Below are 12,884 nucleotides of genomic sequence, written 5' to 3'. Positions count from 1 at the left end.
ATGAACTGTGAGATCATGACCTGAGCTGAAACCAAGAGTTAGACTTAACTGACTGAGCGGCCCAGGCGCCCCTAGTTTTGGTGTTTTAACCATCATTGTGACCTCGTGCATCTTTATGCATTTCTCATTTCAGTCCACTGTTTTTTTTTCTAGTGTTTATTTTTGAGACAGAGAGAGACAGAGCATGAGTGCAGGAGGGGCAGAGAGAGAGAGGGAGACACAGAATCCGAAGCAGGCTCCAGGCTCTGAGCTGTCAGCGCAGAGCCCGACGTGGGGCTCGAACCCATGAACCATGAGATCATGACCTGAGCTGAAGTCAGATGCTTAACCAACTGTGCCACCCAGGTGCCCCATGTATAGAGACGTTTCACAAGTGTTTTCTAAATAATATTCTGAAACCAACTCTAGGAAAACTTTGTTTTGAAAATTCGTTTAGAAGGAAGCGGACATCCCACTAAGGGAGGCACTAAGCCAGGAACAGCCGTGCGTGGCGGTCGGGGTCCCGCACAGCAGCCTTCCCTCCCAACGCCCACCAGTGTTACTTCCCGCACACCCACTGGATCCATGGTCCTACAGTAACTCGTGTAAACAGACCGGGCCACACCAAAAACCCAAGAAAAATACAGCAGCTTTGCGCAACTATCACAGTAAAATTTATTCTGTAAAATACAGTTAAAGTACACTGTGCATAATTTAGCAAAGTTCAAATACTGTAATAGGATTTTTTAAGAAAACATTTAGCACCCACTGTATTCTCAGGAATTTTGAGGACCGTGACCGTCTCTGCTCGCTCAATTTTCACAAGGTTACATGTTGTACAACCTAAGGGAACATTCAACTTTTAAGAAGTCTGACAATATTTTTCAAATAAAGCAAAATCAGTTGGCAGGAAAGTAAGTTCCACCTGACATCTGGGTACATCTTTTCCCCGAATCACCTGGCATGTCGTGGCCAGAAACTCCACCTACTAAGTGAACTAGCAGCTTCCCTCCAAGGGCTGGGACCAAGTTTCCTTCACAGAGATCCTCCTGCACCAGTGAAAACTGTCCTTTGCCCAATTAAGAGAGACTGCAGAGCGTGTCAAAAATGCAAAAACAGTCCCCAAATTATCTGTACCACTTAAAGGTTTGGAGCTAGCCCCCAAAGACACTAACTGCAAAGTACGGACTACTTTTGTTCGTCAGGCAGAGAGCTCGGGCGGCGTGCCTGGGCTCTCGCGTTACCTTTGGCCGTAACCTAGTTTAGGTGCCAAGTGAGACGAGCTGTTCGCTGGGAACTATCTGTTGTGCTTCAGTACAATTTGCCTTTTCCTTAGTAGGGAAGGTGATGTTGAAAACAGAACGTTCGGTCTTTCTGGCAGTTAATCAACATGATACAACCTTACGTTTCTTAACTACAGATTTCCTAATTAACCATTTAAAAAAGGTAACAGTCAAAACCATTAAACCTTTCTTTGCTCTAGTTCACTGTTTTTATTTATATAACCGCCTTTCTCCCAGACAAGCAATGTTACTGGAACGTAAGGCCAAGATGCCTTGGTGCTGTTGCTCGCAACCCTATTCCACGGTCTCTTTTGGAGCGTCTTCTCAGCAGCCAGTGACCACATGGTAATTTTCGCAGTTTCAAAGTTTTCCTCGTTTTAAAACAGCAACAAAGTGTCATACTTGATGGTAGTTATGGTCAAATAGTTCCATCAACCTTGTACAGTTCTTATAACTTAACTTCAAGTATGTGTACCATTTCATCAACACAAACCTCAAACATGAGAACCAAAGAACCCCAACCACCTGGTGCCATCTCCCTTCTGGTGCCTCGAGACATAAGAGCACCACCTATTTGTCTATTTCAGTGGTTAAAACGTAATCCCGTCTCAGCACCCATCTCCAAGAGTTAGAGGTTAATGCCAACGCATGATGGCTTACTAGAAGGTAACAGTCTTAGTATCCCCTCAGAAGGAAGTCTGTTCCTTCTGCTGCAGCTGGCTCATAGAAAAGAGTATTAACGGGGGAAGAAAGGACAGACTTCTAGTTAGGGCTGTGCGGTACTTAAATCACTTAAGTATTAATGTCGTGTTTCCCTGTAAGTACACAATCATACCAGATATAAAAGATTTCAAGGAATTATGTTGTTGAGATGCATCAGCATGACCCACATTTAAGATGTTGACCATGGCTTTGCAGCCTCAAATAGAGAACAGAGGAAAAGCACAGAAATTAATGCTGGTGATCAACTCCCATCTTTTGAAACCAAGATCTGGTTCATCAGCACTCCATTTCAGAAACAAAGTGGAGGATTCTAAACAACTGACCGATTTTCACACAAAGTTGTGATTACCTAGATCAGTCATTAGACATGGTAAATACAAGCAAAGAAAATAAAGTGCACCTTTCCAGGATATAAAATTATACACCCAGTAGTCACTTTTTTAATTGGCAACACAGACTGAAATATAAAAAGTACTAGACACAACGAAGTTAGATAGAAAGTAGTAACATTTCAGTGAAAAGTGACAATCTTTCAGTACAGCAGAGGGACAGATAACCTTTTATTAAAGCTATTAGGTTTGGAGACTCTTGAATATTTTGATTTTGTGTAGGAGAAAGGAAAGCCATTCTTCTAGAAGGCACTAACTGATTTAAATGTGCAGGCAACTCCACAAAGAAAGTGTGTGCGAAGGACAGTCGAGAAGACCGCTTGGTCTTTTGCTGTAGTCCTTACTCTGCATGGTGGACTGCGCACTATCGCGGAGGCACCGTATCAGTCCGCAGGCTGCCCCACGTCCCCGCCAGTACGCTCAGTCGACGGTCTCACAGATCTCCTTGACCTTCTGGTTGAAGTCTTCCGGTTGATCTGCGTACACATAATGCCCCGCCCCGAGAATGGCCTGGGAAAGGAAGGCGTCAGGAGGTGGGTGAGCAAAAGCATTTAAAAAAACACGACTGACATAAACAAGGCACCTAGCAATGAAAGTGAGAACAGCTATACAGAAATAAAACGTAAGAGGATGAGCAACACTGATCTGCAGTAACTTTTATGTATCTCCATCAACTAAAGAATCTGAGAATAAAGGGAAAGATCTATCGGACCTTACTACAATTTTACACGCAAAGAGCCATTCTAAATTGACCTGCGCCAGCAGATCGAATGAACCGAGGGAGAACATGCTGCCTTGTGAGGGGGGAGCTGGTCAGGGGCCACTGGAGTGTCCTTCTCCCGCTTGGGAGATGCCACAGCTCTAGGCACAGGCAAGGCTGGCCTGGACAGGTGTGCGAGTCAAGCCCTGCCCGTCGTCACACGGGGCATCAGGGCCTGACGGAGGCTCTGAAAGCTCGGGGGTGACGTGGAATCTCCCCGCAGGCCGACAACGGAGCAGGCTGCACTTACTATCGTCTTCACATATGACTGTGGTCGCAAGGACTGGATGCTGGTGCCAGAATTGCCATCTATGCAGGATCGGGCGCCATAGATCACCGAAACCGGAATGTCAGGGTGCATTTTGCCAATTCGCTGGAGCATTGGCCTTTTGGCCCATCCGTAGGGAATGGTCATATTTTTGAACGCTGTCTCACCACTTAAGGAAAAGGAAAACAACGTACATGTGACTTCGGGGGAGGGGCATGCATCGCACTCCCACCGTCTCTATCAAAACACTCATATTTAACTTCTCCCGAAGAAAAGCCTCAGTTTAAACAGAAAATGACTCGCTAGAAAGTGTAAGAAACAAACCCCACAGAAGGTACACGCTTTTGTTAGATAAACAAGATTTTCTCAACTCTAGCTGATTAAAAGTCACCCTCTTCTAAATCAAACACGCAACCCTAGTTGCCGATCATTAAATTATCAAATTCCCTATGGGGAGAGTTAAAATGTTTTCTTCACTGTAACTCATTTTGAAATGTAGAACATAGCTTTCCAACACGTGCACGGCACCAACTTTTTACCTGCAATAATAAAGATACCAAGATGAGAAGAAATGCAGATTGAGTATTCCTTGTGTGTTTACATTTTTTCTTTCCTGCATATCCTGACATTTGCTGTTTAAAAAGCCCTTTCTGGCAAGGAAGAGGCCGCCTCCTGGAGCAGCCCATTCTCAGAGACGGCAAAGGGCTCACCCGGGACCACGCCGGTCCCCTGCCAGCTAGCAGTCCGGTGCCACGCCTCTTCCGTCCTGCCCACCACCCAGGAGGCAGCGTCCCTCTGCCTCAGTCGTCCAGGGCCAGGCACCAGGCAACGAGAGACCAGCCCCGGATCTCAGAGCCTACCAAAGCCGGTCCACTAGCCGGTCCTAAACCTTCTGCCGCGGCCGGCCTTGCCTCTCCTGAAGGACCCAATGAAAGTTCTGGCCTCACTTTCCCTTCACGCTTGTTTTCTGCCACGTGACCAAAGTCTCGTGCTTCCCTGTCCCGCCTCGTGGCATTCAGTGACCCCTTTCTAGGTCCTGTGAGTATAACAAACTTTGCTTTCTTGAGCCTGTGTCTTCTCTTGTGGCCACACCTGACCGCCCGTCACACAAAAGAACACAGCACACTCTGCAAACTCCCAGGACGGATCCGCTCAGCTGTCACTGCGGCTTCCTTGCAGAACTCTGAACTGCCTGTTGTGAAGAATCCAAGTTCCACCGTAAGAAAGACAGCCAACTGGCACCGTGCCGCCACACGCAGTCACGAAACGTAGGGGGACAGGAAAACAGGGAGACCACGCAGGAAAACAGGTGAGGTGCCTGGGACTGGCCGCTAAAAACTGCTGGACCAGTCCGTACAGGGTGCCGTCCTGATCCGCCAGACCCCACGGCCCAGTGAGTCACAAAGTCGTCAATCTCTTCGGGACCCCAAGCCTCCCAGCCTCCCTCCCTCCTGGCAGAGAAGCTCTAACCCACTTTACTAACAAGACCGGGACTTCGGCACAGCGGTGGCCACGGCCTCGCCCCCTAACTAAGCAGGCGTGTGCGTTCTCAGCCAAAAGCGAGGGAGGCTGCCTCTGCACCTGGCCTCTTGGCAGGCCACCCAAGTCGGAACCCTGGAAGGCTGGGGTACCACCCGCAGCTTCCGAAGTGTGGCCCGTGACCCACCCACACTGGAGTCACCTGAAGGATCCAACATGAGCCCCGCCCGCCAAAGCAGTCTTAGAAACAGAGCTCAGGGGTCACACTTTTGACGGTCCCGCCCCCAGCAAGTCTGGTGTGCCATGAGGCAGGAGAACCGGGGCTCTCCTCGGCCTGCCGAGTGCTTGGCCCTCTCCCTACAACTCCGCGGCCCTGTCTTCCAGGCTCCTCCTAGCTCCCCACTATCTTCAGGCTGTTCTGTCCACTGGTGCCTTGCACCTAACATCGCTAAGTCATATATTTAAAAACGAGAGAGAGGGGCGCCTGGGTGGCGCAGTCGGTTAAGCATCCGACTTCAGCCAGGTCACGATCTCGCGGTCCGTGAGTTCGAGCCCCGCGTCGGGCTCTGGGCTGATGGCTCAGAGCCTGGAGCCTGTTTCCGATTCTGTGTCTCCCTCTCTCTCTGCCCCTCCCCCGTTCATGCTCTGTCTCTCTCTGTCCCCAGAATAAATAAACGTTGAAAAAAAAAAAAAATTTAAAATAAAAAGAAAAAAAAAAAAAAACGAGAGAGAAACACCTTTGTTTGGCCCTCTTGCTCCCTGTGGCGTCTCCCCTCTTCTACTCACTGACAAAACGCCTGCACAACTCCCTCCCTGTCTCCCAGCCCTCACGTATTCCTCACCCGCTGGAGCAGAGCTGCTCCCGCCGGCCCAGGGTCATTGAAAAAGTGCTCAGCAAAAGAGGAGCGTTGTCATCACGTGACCTGGAACCACGCTGCAGGGCATCTCCCGGGCGTTTGTGGGACCGAATGCCCTTTGGCAGAGCAAAGTCTCCAAAAAGATCCGTGCTGTCGCCAACTATCTCCTTCTGTTTAATCTGGCAGCCCTTTTCGCGTACAACATGCAGACGGGGTTCGGAAACGCGGTTTTATCTGCGGTGCTGCTTTATCCCCCACCTCCGACCCCCTCCTGCAGGTGCCCCGGACCACGGCCCCCTCGGCTTACCCAGGACACTGTGCGGGGAGACAGCACACACTCTTGGCTCATCTCCCAGCCGAACCCGGGACGCTTCTGCGCAGCAGACTCCCCACGAGCAGGGGAGCACGTTAACAAGCATCCGTCATTTAAGTACTGGTAAAAATCTCGACTACTCACATGCTTTCGAAGAAGAAACGCGTCACGCGCCGACACAGTACACTGGAACCCCAACCCGTACCTTGGAGTCTGCACGTTGCAGTGGTAGATGTACTCTGTCACAGTGTCATCGTCAAACAGTGAAGAATACTTCCGCTTGAAGTCAGGCCTCAGACGCTGCACGAGACTTAAGCCTACGTAACGGGAAGTGAACGTTCCGAGTTACAGTCAACTGCCCGGCCACCAGAGAAAGGCTCTGCGTCTGCTCCCAGAACGGGCGTTACACGCAGACACAGCCACGTGTGTTTAAGTGTGTATTTTAGGTGGAAAAGAGCACAGGGCCTCGTAGCTGCTCTCCTCAGGTTCCCTAAGCATTAAAATAAGGAGTAAAGAGTATTCTACATTGACTTACAGGTGTGTTTCAGGAGCTCAAAACGTACAAGTTAACTTTCTAAGACTTGTCTTCATAGGAAAATAAATTCCATTAAACATGGCTCAAGTTAACTTATTCATCTTTAGTTCTCCCGCAATTGTAACACATTAGCCTCTAAATAAAGTAAACAAACTGGGATATACAAGTCTTTCTGTGGAAAAACGAGCCGAGTCTCTGCGGGATTCTGGACACTTCCAATCCTCCCGGCTAAGGCCATCCACTCCTGAGGGGAGAAGTAGGGCCAAGGCCCCCAGAGGAAAAAGGATGAAGGGCAGAAGCTTCCATCTGGTCCCTATCGCCCCTACCGGGGCCCCAGGGGCGAGCCAGTTTCCCTTTCTGCCGTCACTGCCCATTATTCTAGCAAGGTCTTCTTCACCGGCCCTCCTTCCCACCTCTGAAGGAATTCTACAGCTCGGTGGAGAATTCTGATGATGCGGTTGACATTCTACATGACCCCCGACCCCGACCATGTGCAAAGCGATAGTGGCAGACAGAGGGCATGGCGGGGGAGGGCCACTCCTGAGGAGCCCCCCTCCCTCCCCAACTACTGTCTCCTAGTTTCTTCTCATACTTTACTCTTCCCACACTTGCTGCATGTGGAACTGTGATCAAGCGGAATCCACTTGTATTTCAGGACCGTACAGACCACGTGCAGTTTTGAATAGTCCGTCAAAGGAGGACCGGACACCTAAGAGGAGTGGCCCTGCACTACTCGGGGGGGGGGGGGGGGCGGTGAAAGGGTTGCGGGTGGGGCACAAAGGCTACCTGCCAGAGCGCTGAGGAAGAGTGCTGTGGTCACCAACCCAAACCCTGTGCAGTCCCGTGGTTCTCCTATCCCAAAGAGGGGCACAGGGCAAAGAGGGGCCTGATACTTAGGAAGAGGGCAGCAGAATCTACAGCCACCTCTGCAGCAGTTATTTCCACACCCTCCCCCATCCCTCTCTTCTCGTCTTGCTGACAGAGGCCGACTCTTGTCTATGAGTTAGGCAGCAACATGCCCAGGTAAGTGGGCAGCAAATCATGATCGGTCAGCCACAGATACGTATTGTTCTTTGCCAGCGCAAGAACTAGGGGTGGGCAGAGACATCTGGGGAGGCCTGCTGGGGCCTTCCAAGGAAACCTTCTTCCCTGACAAAGAGCATTATGGGGAGAAGGCCATTTTCCACTCTTTCCTTTCTTCTTGCTCAGAGCGCTGCTTTGTGAGATGAGGCTTCCCGCCATAGCAGCCAAACAACGTGAGGAAAAAAGGTCAGGAACCACAGCTGCAGGCCCCAAGGCCAACGTCAACGAGCCAGCTAGTACAACAAATGCTGACCACCTGCCTCCAGCCTGCTTGCTACGGGAACAACGAAAGGCCCTATGGTTTAGACCACTTCGGTGCTCAGCTACTTGCGGCTAACAGCACTCCTCACGGATACAAGCGATGAGAGGGGAGCAGAGGTCCAGACCATCGCCATCGGGGACAAAGAGGAAAGGTAATTAATTCCCTTGGCTTTGGGGTGGAGACAGAGGAGCTGAGGGTGGAATCAGCTCTAAATCAGAGACTAACCCCTGTATTTCAAAATATGACCGGAAACACAGATCACGAGTCCCCAGAACCTCGGGTGGAAAAGGATGATTTTATCTTAACACTCTGACATTATGGGGCAAGAAGGGAATCTGGCCATACCCAGTTGCCCCATGGTCAATCAAGTCAGGCTTTGTGATCTGCCAGCTGCGTACTGCCAACTAGCCAAAGCCTCTCTAGTATCACCAACAGGTCAACAAGCTTCACTTCTTCTCCTCGTGCCCTGGGCTAGCTCACCTGCAGCGTTTCCTGCCTTCTCAGTTCTGCTAATTACCTGTAATGTTTATAGTATATTATACATATAAACCTACCTACCTACCTACCTATCTATAAATCTCCTCTTTGAGAAGATCCAGTTTCATTATCTTTATGAAAGGACTGGTACTTTTTAGAGAAGGAGGAAAAAAAGTAATTTAGTAAATTAGTAATTCAGAGGAGGAGAAAAAGATTCAGTCTGTTTTTAAGGTTCTGACCAACAGTGGCGATCAGTAAATACTCCTCTACCACCAATGTATAAACACATTGCTTTCCTAAGATACAGATGTAAGCACTCACCAAAGGGGCCTGCAATCCTGAGGCCAGCCAAAGGGTTAAAGGGAGTCAGTGCTGCTCCCAAGGCTCTGATCCACACTGGGATTGGCCTGTCTTGATCGGCAAGGTCCGGCCGCTCAGGAAAACCCCAAGGCTCCACTAAAATGAGATGCTTAACCCTGTAGGGAGGAAGAACAGAAACAATTTCATTTGGCAATCTCCACCCCCCCAGGACTCTAAAGAATTAACATGGTTTATAAAGCAAAGGTAGAATCAACCACCTCAAAAACTTTCATATTAAAGACAAGACTAATGGCTGACCAGTTACATCATGATCTTATTGCGTGTAAACTTGCAGATGTGATAGGAGCTGAGAGGTTTACGGGAGGAAGAGGGCTTCCTTTTTCCTGGAGGTAAACGTGGATAATAAAGGCTACAACAAGAGTAGCGTCACAACAGCGGCTGACACCGTAGAAATGACTGAAGATTAATATTACCCTCGTAAAATAGCTTCAGATACCAACAACAGCGATCTCCTATGAAGCAATCATTCTAAAAATTTGAGAGGCATTAATTAGCACTTCAGGTGGGTTCAAAAGGACTTTTAAATAACCTTTCCATAAACACAGATAATGGGCTGAAATTTCCCCTAGTCTGGTAAGCACGAGCACATCTGCCCTACCCATGAGATCACAATACACTGAGAACAGATTCTGTTCCTAACCCTTTCCTAATTTTCTTCTTTAATGACCAAAGACATGGAAAATTCTCAGCCCCATCTCACATAAAATCCTTTCCTATCACTGACAGCTCTAATTGTTCCATCTTATGAAACCCCCTCCTGACGAGGGAGGACCAGAATTACCAGCAGTACTCCCACGTGCCCGCATCCGGTGTCATAGGCCATAAAGATCCTGAACAGGGCACAAAGGTCCTCATGACTCACGTGATAGTCAGCAATAACCAAAACAGCCAACAAATGCCAGCAAAAACATCCCAAGGACAAATGGACAATGATTCCTACGTCCCTTCCCTAAGTCATGACTGAAACAGAACGGTAAAGAAGCCAGAACATGGGCACAGATGGCTATTATTCCCAACGTAAAATGTTTTATTGTTTTTGCCACCACAGAGAAGGATGAGTTGATAAGGCGTCCTCTGCTTTGACTGCATTTTCTCAAGTACAAAGCTTTAGAGGACGGACCCAGAGCACAGAGCTCCAAGGGCCCTTAAGAACACGCAGCCCAACGTTTCATCTCCCAGATGGGAAGGAAACTGAGGACATACGGCTGCTTAATGCGGAAGCAGGGCCAAACCCCCATTTCCCAACTGCAGTAAACTAAACCGCGCCAACAGGCCGTAGAGCAGAAGGTTCTCTTTCTCCCCCAAGAACAGGCCAAGCGACGTAGGATGACGTATCAGCAAAGGTAAAGCTTGACTTGTATCAACTCCCGGCCAGTCCAAACCCTGAAACACTAGAGTTCAGAGCACTGAAAAGACCTGTAGAGCGTGGCTACCAATCTTGCGTGGAGACGTGTAACAAGTGAGATTTCCATATACTCCACGAGACTATCTTCTACCGGCGTATGGGAAGGGGATGAAAAGGAGTTTGTTTGTTTGCTTTTTTTTAAGGGAAGAGGCTAACTGACAATGGACCTCCTCCTAAATTCCTTATTACAGCCCACAGTGAGACCTGAGGGGCGGGGAGAGGCAGGCATGCCAGAGGTTTCAGTGGAATTAATGACACAGTCACCCAGGTGAAAGCAGCAGAGATTCCCATCAGGAAATAGCTCGTAGTATTCACGGTGACTCGGCTCCTGAAGAGAAAAATGAACTCTTCGTTGACACATATTTTACCTGAAAAACTTTAAGGTAAATTAAACTTTGTTATGAATTTCTTTGGGGGTCCTGCCCCGTCTATTCCAGGCTCATACTGATCTGCTGACCCAAGAAGGGGGAGGACGAAGGAAACTGCGAGGGAGGTCAGGTCCGGTCTGTCTCTAGCTAAGTGCCTTGTTTCTGCCTTAGTCTGGCTTCCTGGTTTCATACAGATCTTCAAAATAGCATCCCTAGATAAAAATGCCAGTTTAACAATTTACGCAAAGTACACACACTAGAGAAGGCCAACTTTTTTTTTTTTGAAGGGAGTGAATTGACCCAACAATTGTTCAGTCTCGTGTCTTCAGCCGAGCATGGTGCTTAGCACACGGCAGACGCTCAGCAAACATTTGGAGTATCAGGCTGTTCCACGTTTCCACTCAGAAAGGAAAGCAAGTAAGCATCTGGAAACTTTATTAACTATACTCATAAAGTAAGCACGGCACTTAGTGCAAGTCTGGATTGCTTTGGTCACCATCATTTCTTAGATGAGCCTTGCAGGCCACAAACCATTAGTGGGAGTCAGCCGGCTGGCCTTTTTAATTGTACAGTCTGGAACAGAAAAATATTTAACAAGCGTGATACCATTCCATGGAACTTTTATCTCAGACACACACATAATTCTTAGCGAGAGAGTATTGTCAAAAAAGTTGGAAAACAACTTTTTAAAAGCGCTGCCAAAACGTCTAACCTGGAGTTATGTATCATCTGCCTCCACTCGATGTAAAAAGCCTCAGAAAAGAACTTGCTGATTTCTGGTCAGAAGACTTTTAAATGAGACAGACCATCAGAGCACTTAGGTTGCGGCTGTTAATAAATGTCCAGGAAATGTTATCCAGTTATAGCGGCAAAACTGGGAAGGCTGGTAGAGAAGACTTTTTGTAGGGGGCGTGAGAAGTCAGTGGCCAGAAGCACGTGTGCAGTGAGGCACCGAACTTTGAGTCTTCCAGAAAGCCTGACCACAGGTTATTATAACCTCGCAGCAGTCCAAGTTCCCAGGCTACCTTCTCGCCAGCTCTGCTGGTGACAAGATTACCTCCTTGCCTGACAGAAGTTATTTGGTTTAAATGTGTACCTAAACTTCCAGTAATGTCGACCCAACCCTGTGACAGTCCACAGAGGACGGCCTGACGGGGTTGTTGGCTCACATCCAGGATTAAGGAGTGAGTCTAGCAAGACGGCATACATGAGTCACGCTGTCAGACTTCTTCGCCAAGAAAGAGACTGACTCAAACGACAGGGAAAAGAACTGGCAGAGCAGGAAGGAGAGAAGAGCCCATCCGTTTCGAAACGCTTCAAGAGGCATTCTTCAAATCGGTCACCGGAGTAGGTCCTGAAGTTGAAGATGGTGAGCACATTACCGCCCAAGGGCAGAGCAGGGGATGACCTCTGCTCCAACAGGCGGGGAGGAGGGAGTCTGAATGCCAACAAGGGTATATTATATAAACCTGACTCTCATGGGCTTTAAGGTCAGCCGCCAGCCAGAAATGATACAAGACGACAATCAGGCCTAGAACCAAAGAGCACAAGGGAACCAAAGGACCTACTTACAGAAGAAGGAAAGGAGCAGGGAAAGCCAGAGGAAGAGCCCTGGGCCCCAAGGCTAGCCCCAAGGCATTTCCCACCGGCTCCCGCCTCTGAGGGACAAGGCAGCAGCTCCGAGAACAATGCACGAAAGACCCCCGACTTCAGGCCAAGTAGAGGAGCCTTTCTTCTCAAGTGGGGCTGGCAGGAAAATGCTCAGCCCGTCTCTGTACCGTCAGGAGACAGGGCCAGGCAAGGCTGCAGGTCAGAAGACCTGAAAGTCATTCCGTGCAGAAGAAAAGACCAGTCATAACCTATTCTACTGTATCTATTCCCTTGGCCAAACATCTTCCTAAATCAGTAAGTTTCCACACGGGCCTTTTCCGTAGTTTATGACAAGGTGTTTATGGCGTAGTGCGCTTGGCTCACTCGACTCTCCCCCATGCCCACCTTACGGGGGATCACACGGCCTGAAGAGGAAGGTAGTGGGATGGCAGCCCACGACGCCTCACACCGCGAGTGGCCCTACTGTTTGTGACACAGCACATTAACCTACAAATGAAACTACGGTGGCATCTCTCATACACATCGTGGTAAGCGAACCGAGATGAACGAAGGTCATCTGGGGGATGGGACGTAGTAATTGTGCCCCCGTTTAAAGAAACCTACAAACCGGTTTGTAACCCCTCTGCTCACCAGCCACATGGCCTTTCCAGAAGGGCCCAAGCTGTCCACCTAGCAATTTCTTTCCCCACTGCCCAGAACGCTCTCCCCTCG

General features: G+C 48.9%; 1 protein-coding gene across 2 annotated transcripts in view; it reads right to left on the bottom strand.

Annotated features, from left to right (window-relative positions):
- Positions 1-635: 635 nt before the first annotated feature.
- ABHD5 (abhydrolase domain containing 5, lysophosphatidic acid acyltransferase) overlaps positions 636-12,884 on the bottom strand; it is a 32,102-nt gene continuing 19,853 nt past the window's right edge. Inside the window, exons 4-7 of one of the 2 annotated variants that reach the window (XM_045436781.1) lie at positions 8,730-8,884; positions 6,257-6,368; positions 3,385-3,571; positions 636-2,884 (exon numbers count right to left, since the gene is read on the bottom strand). In XM_045436781.1, the coding sequence (XP_045292737.1) occupies positions 2,795-2,884; positions 3,385-3,571; positions 6,257-6,368; positions 8,730-8,884 (544 nt within the window). In that variant the 3' untranslated portion in view covers positions 636-2,794. The remainder of the gene's footprint in view (positions 2,885-3,384; positions 3,572-6,256; positions 6,369-8,729; positions 8,885-12,884) is intronic. The other variant, XM_045436782.1, reaches the window with a different exon arrangement.

This window comes from Leopardus geoffroyi, chromosome C2, assembly GCF_018350155.1.
Source record: "Leopardus geoffroyi isolate Oge1 chromosome C2, O.geoffroyi_Oge1_pat1.0, whole genome shotgun sequence".
NCBI classification, from domain to species: domain Eukaryota; kingdom Metazoa; phylum Chordata; class Mammalia; order Carnivora; family Felidae; genus Leopardus; species Leopardus geoffroyi.
Note: the sequence above shows the minus strand (reverse complement) of the source record. Positions and strands in the feature narration are given on the sequence as shown.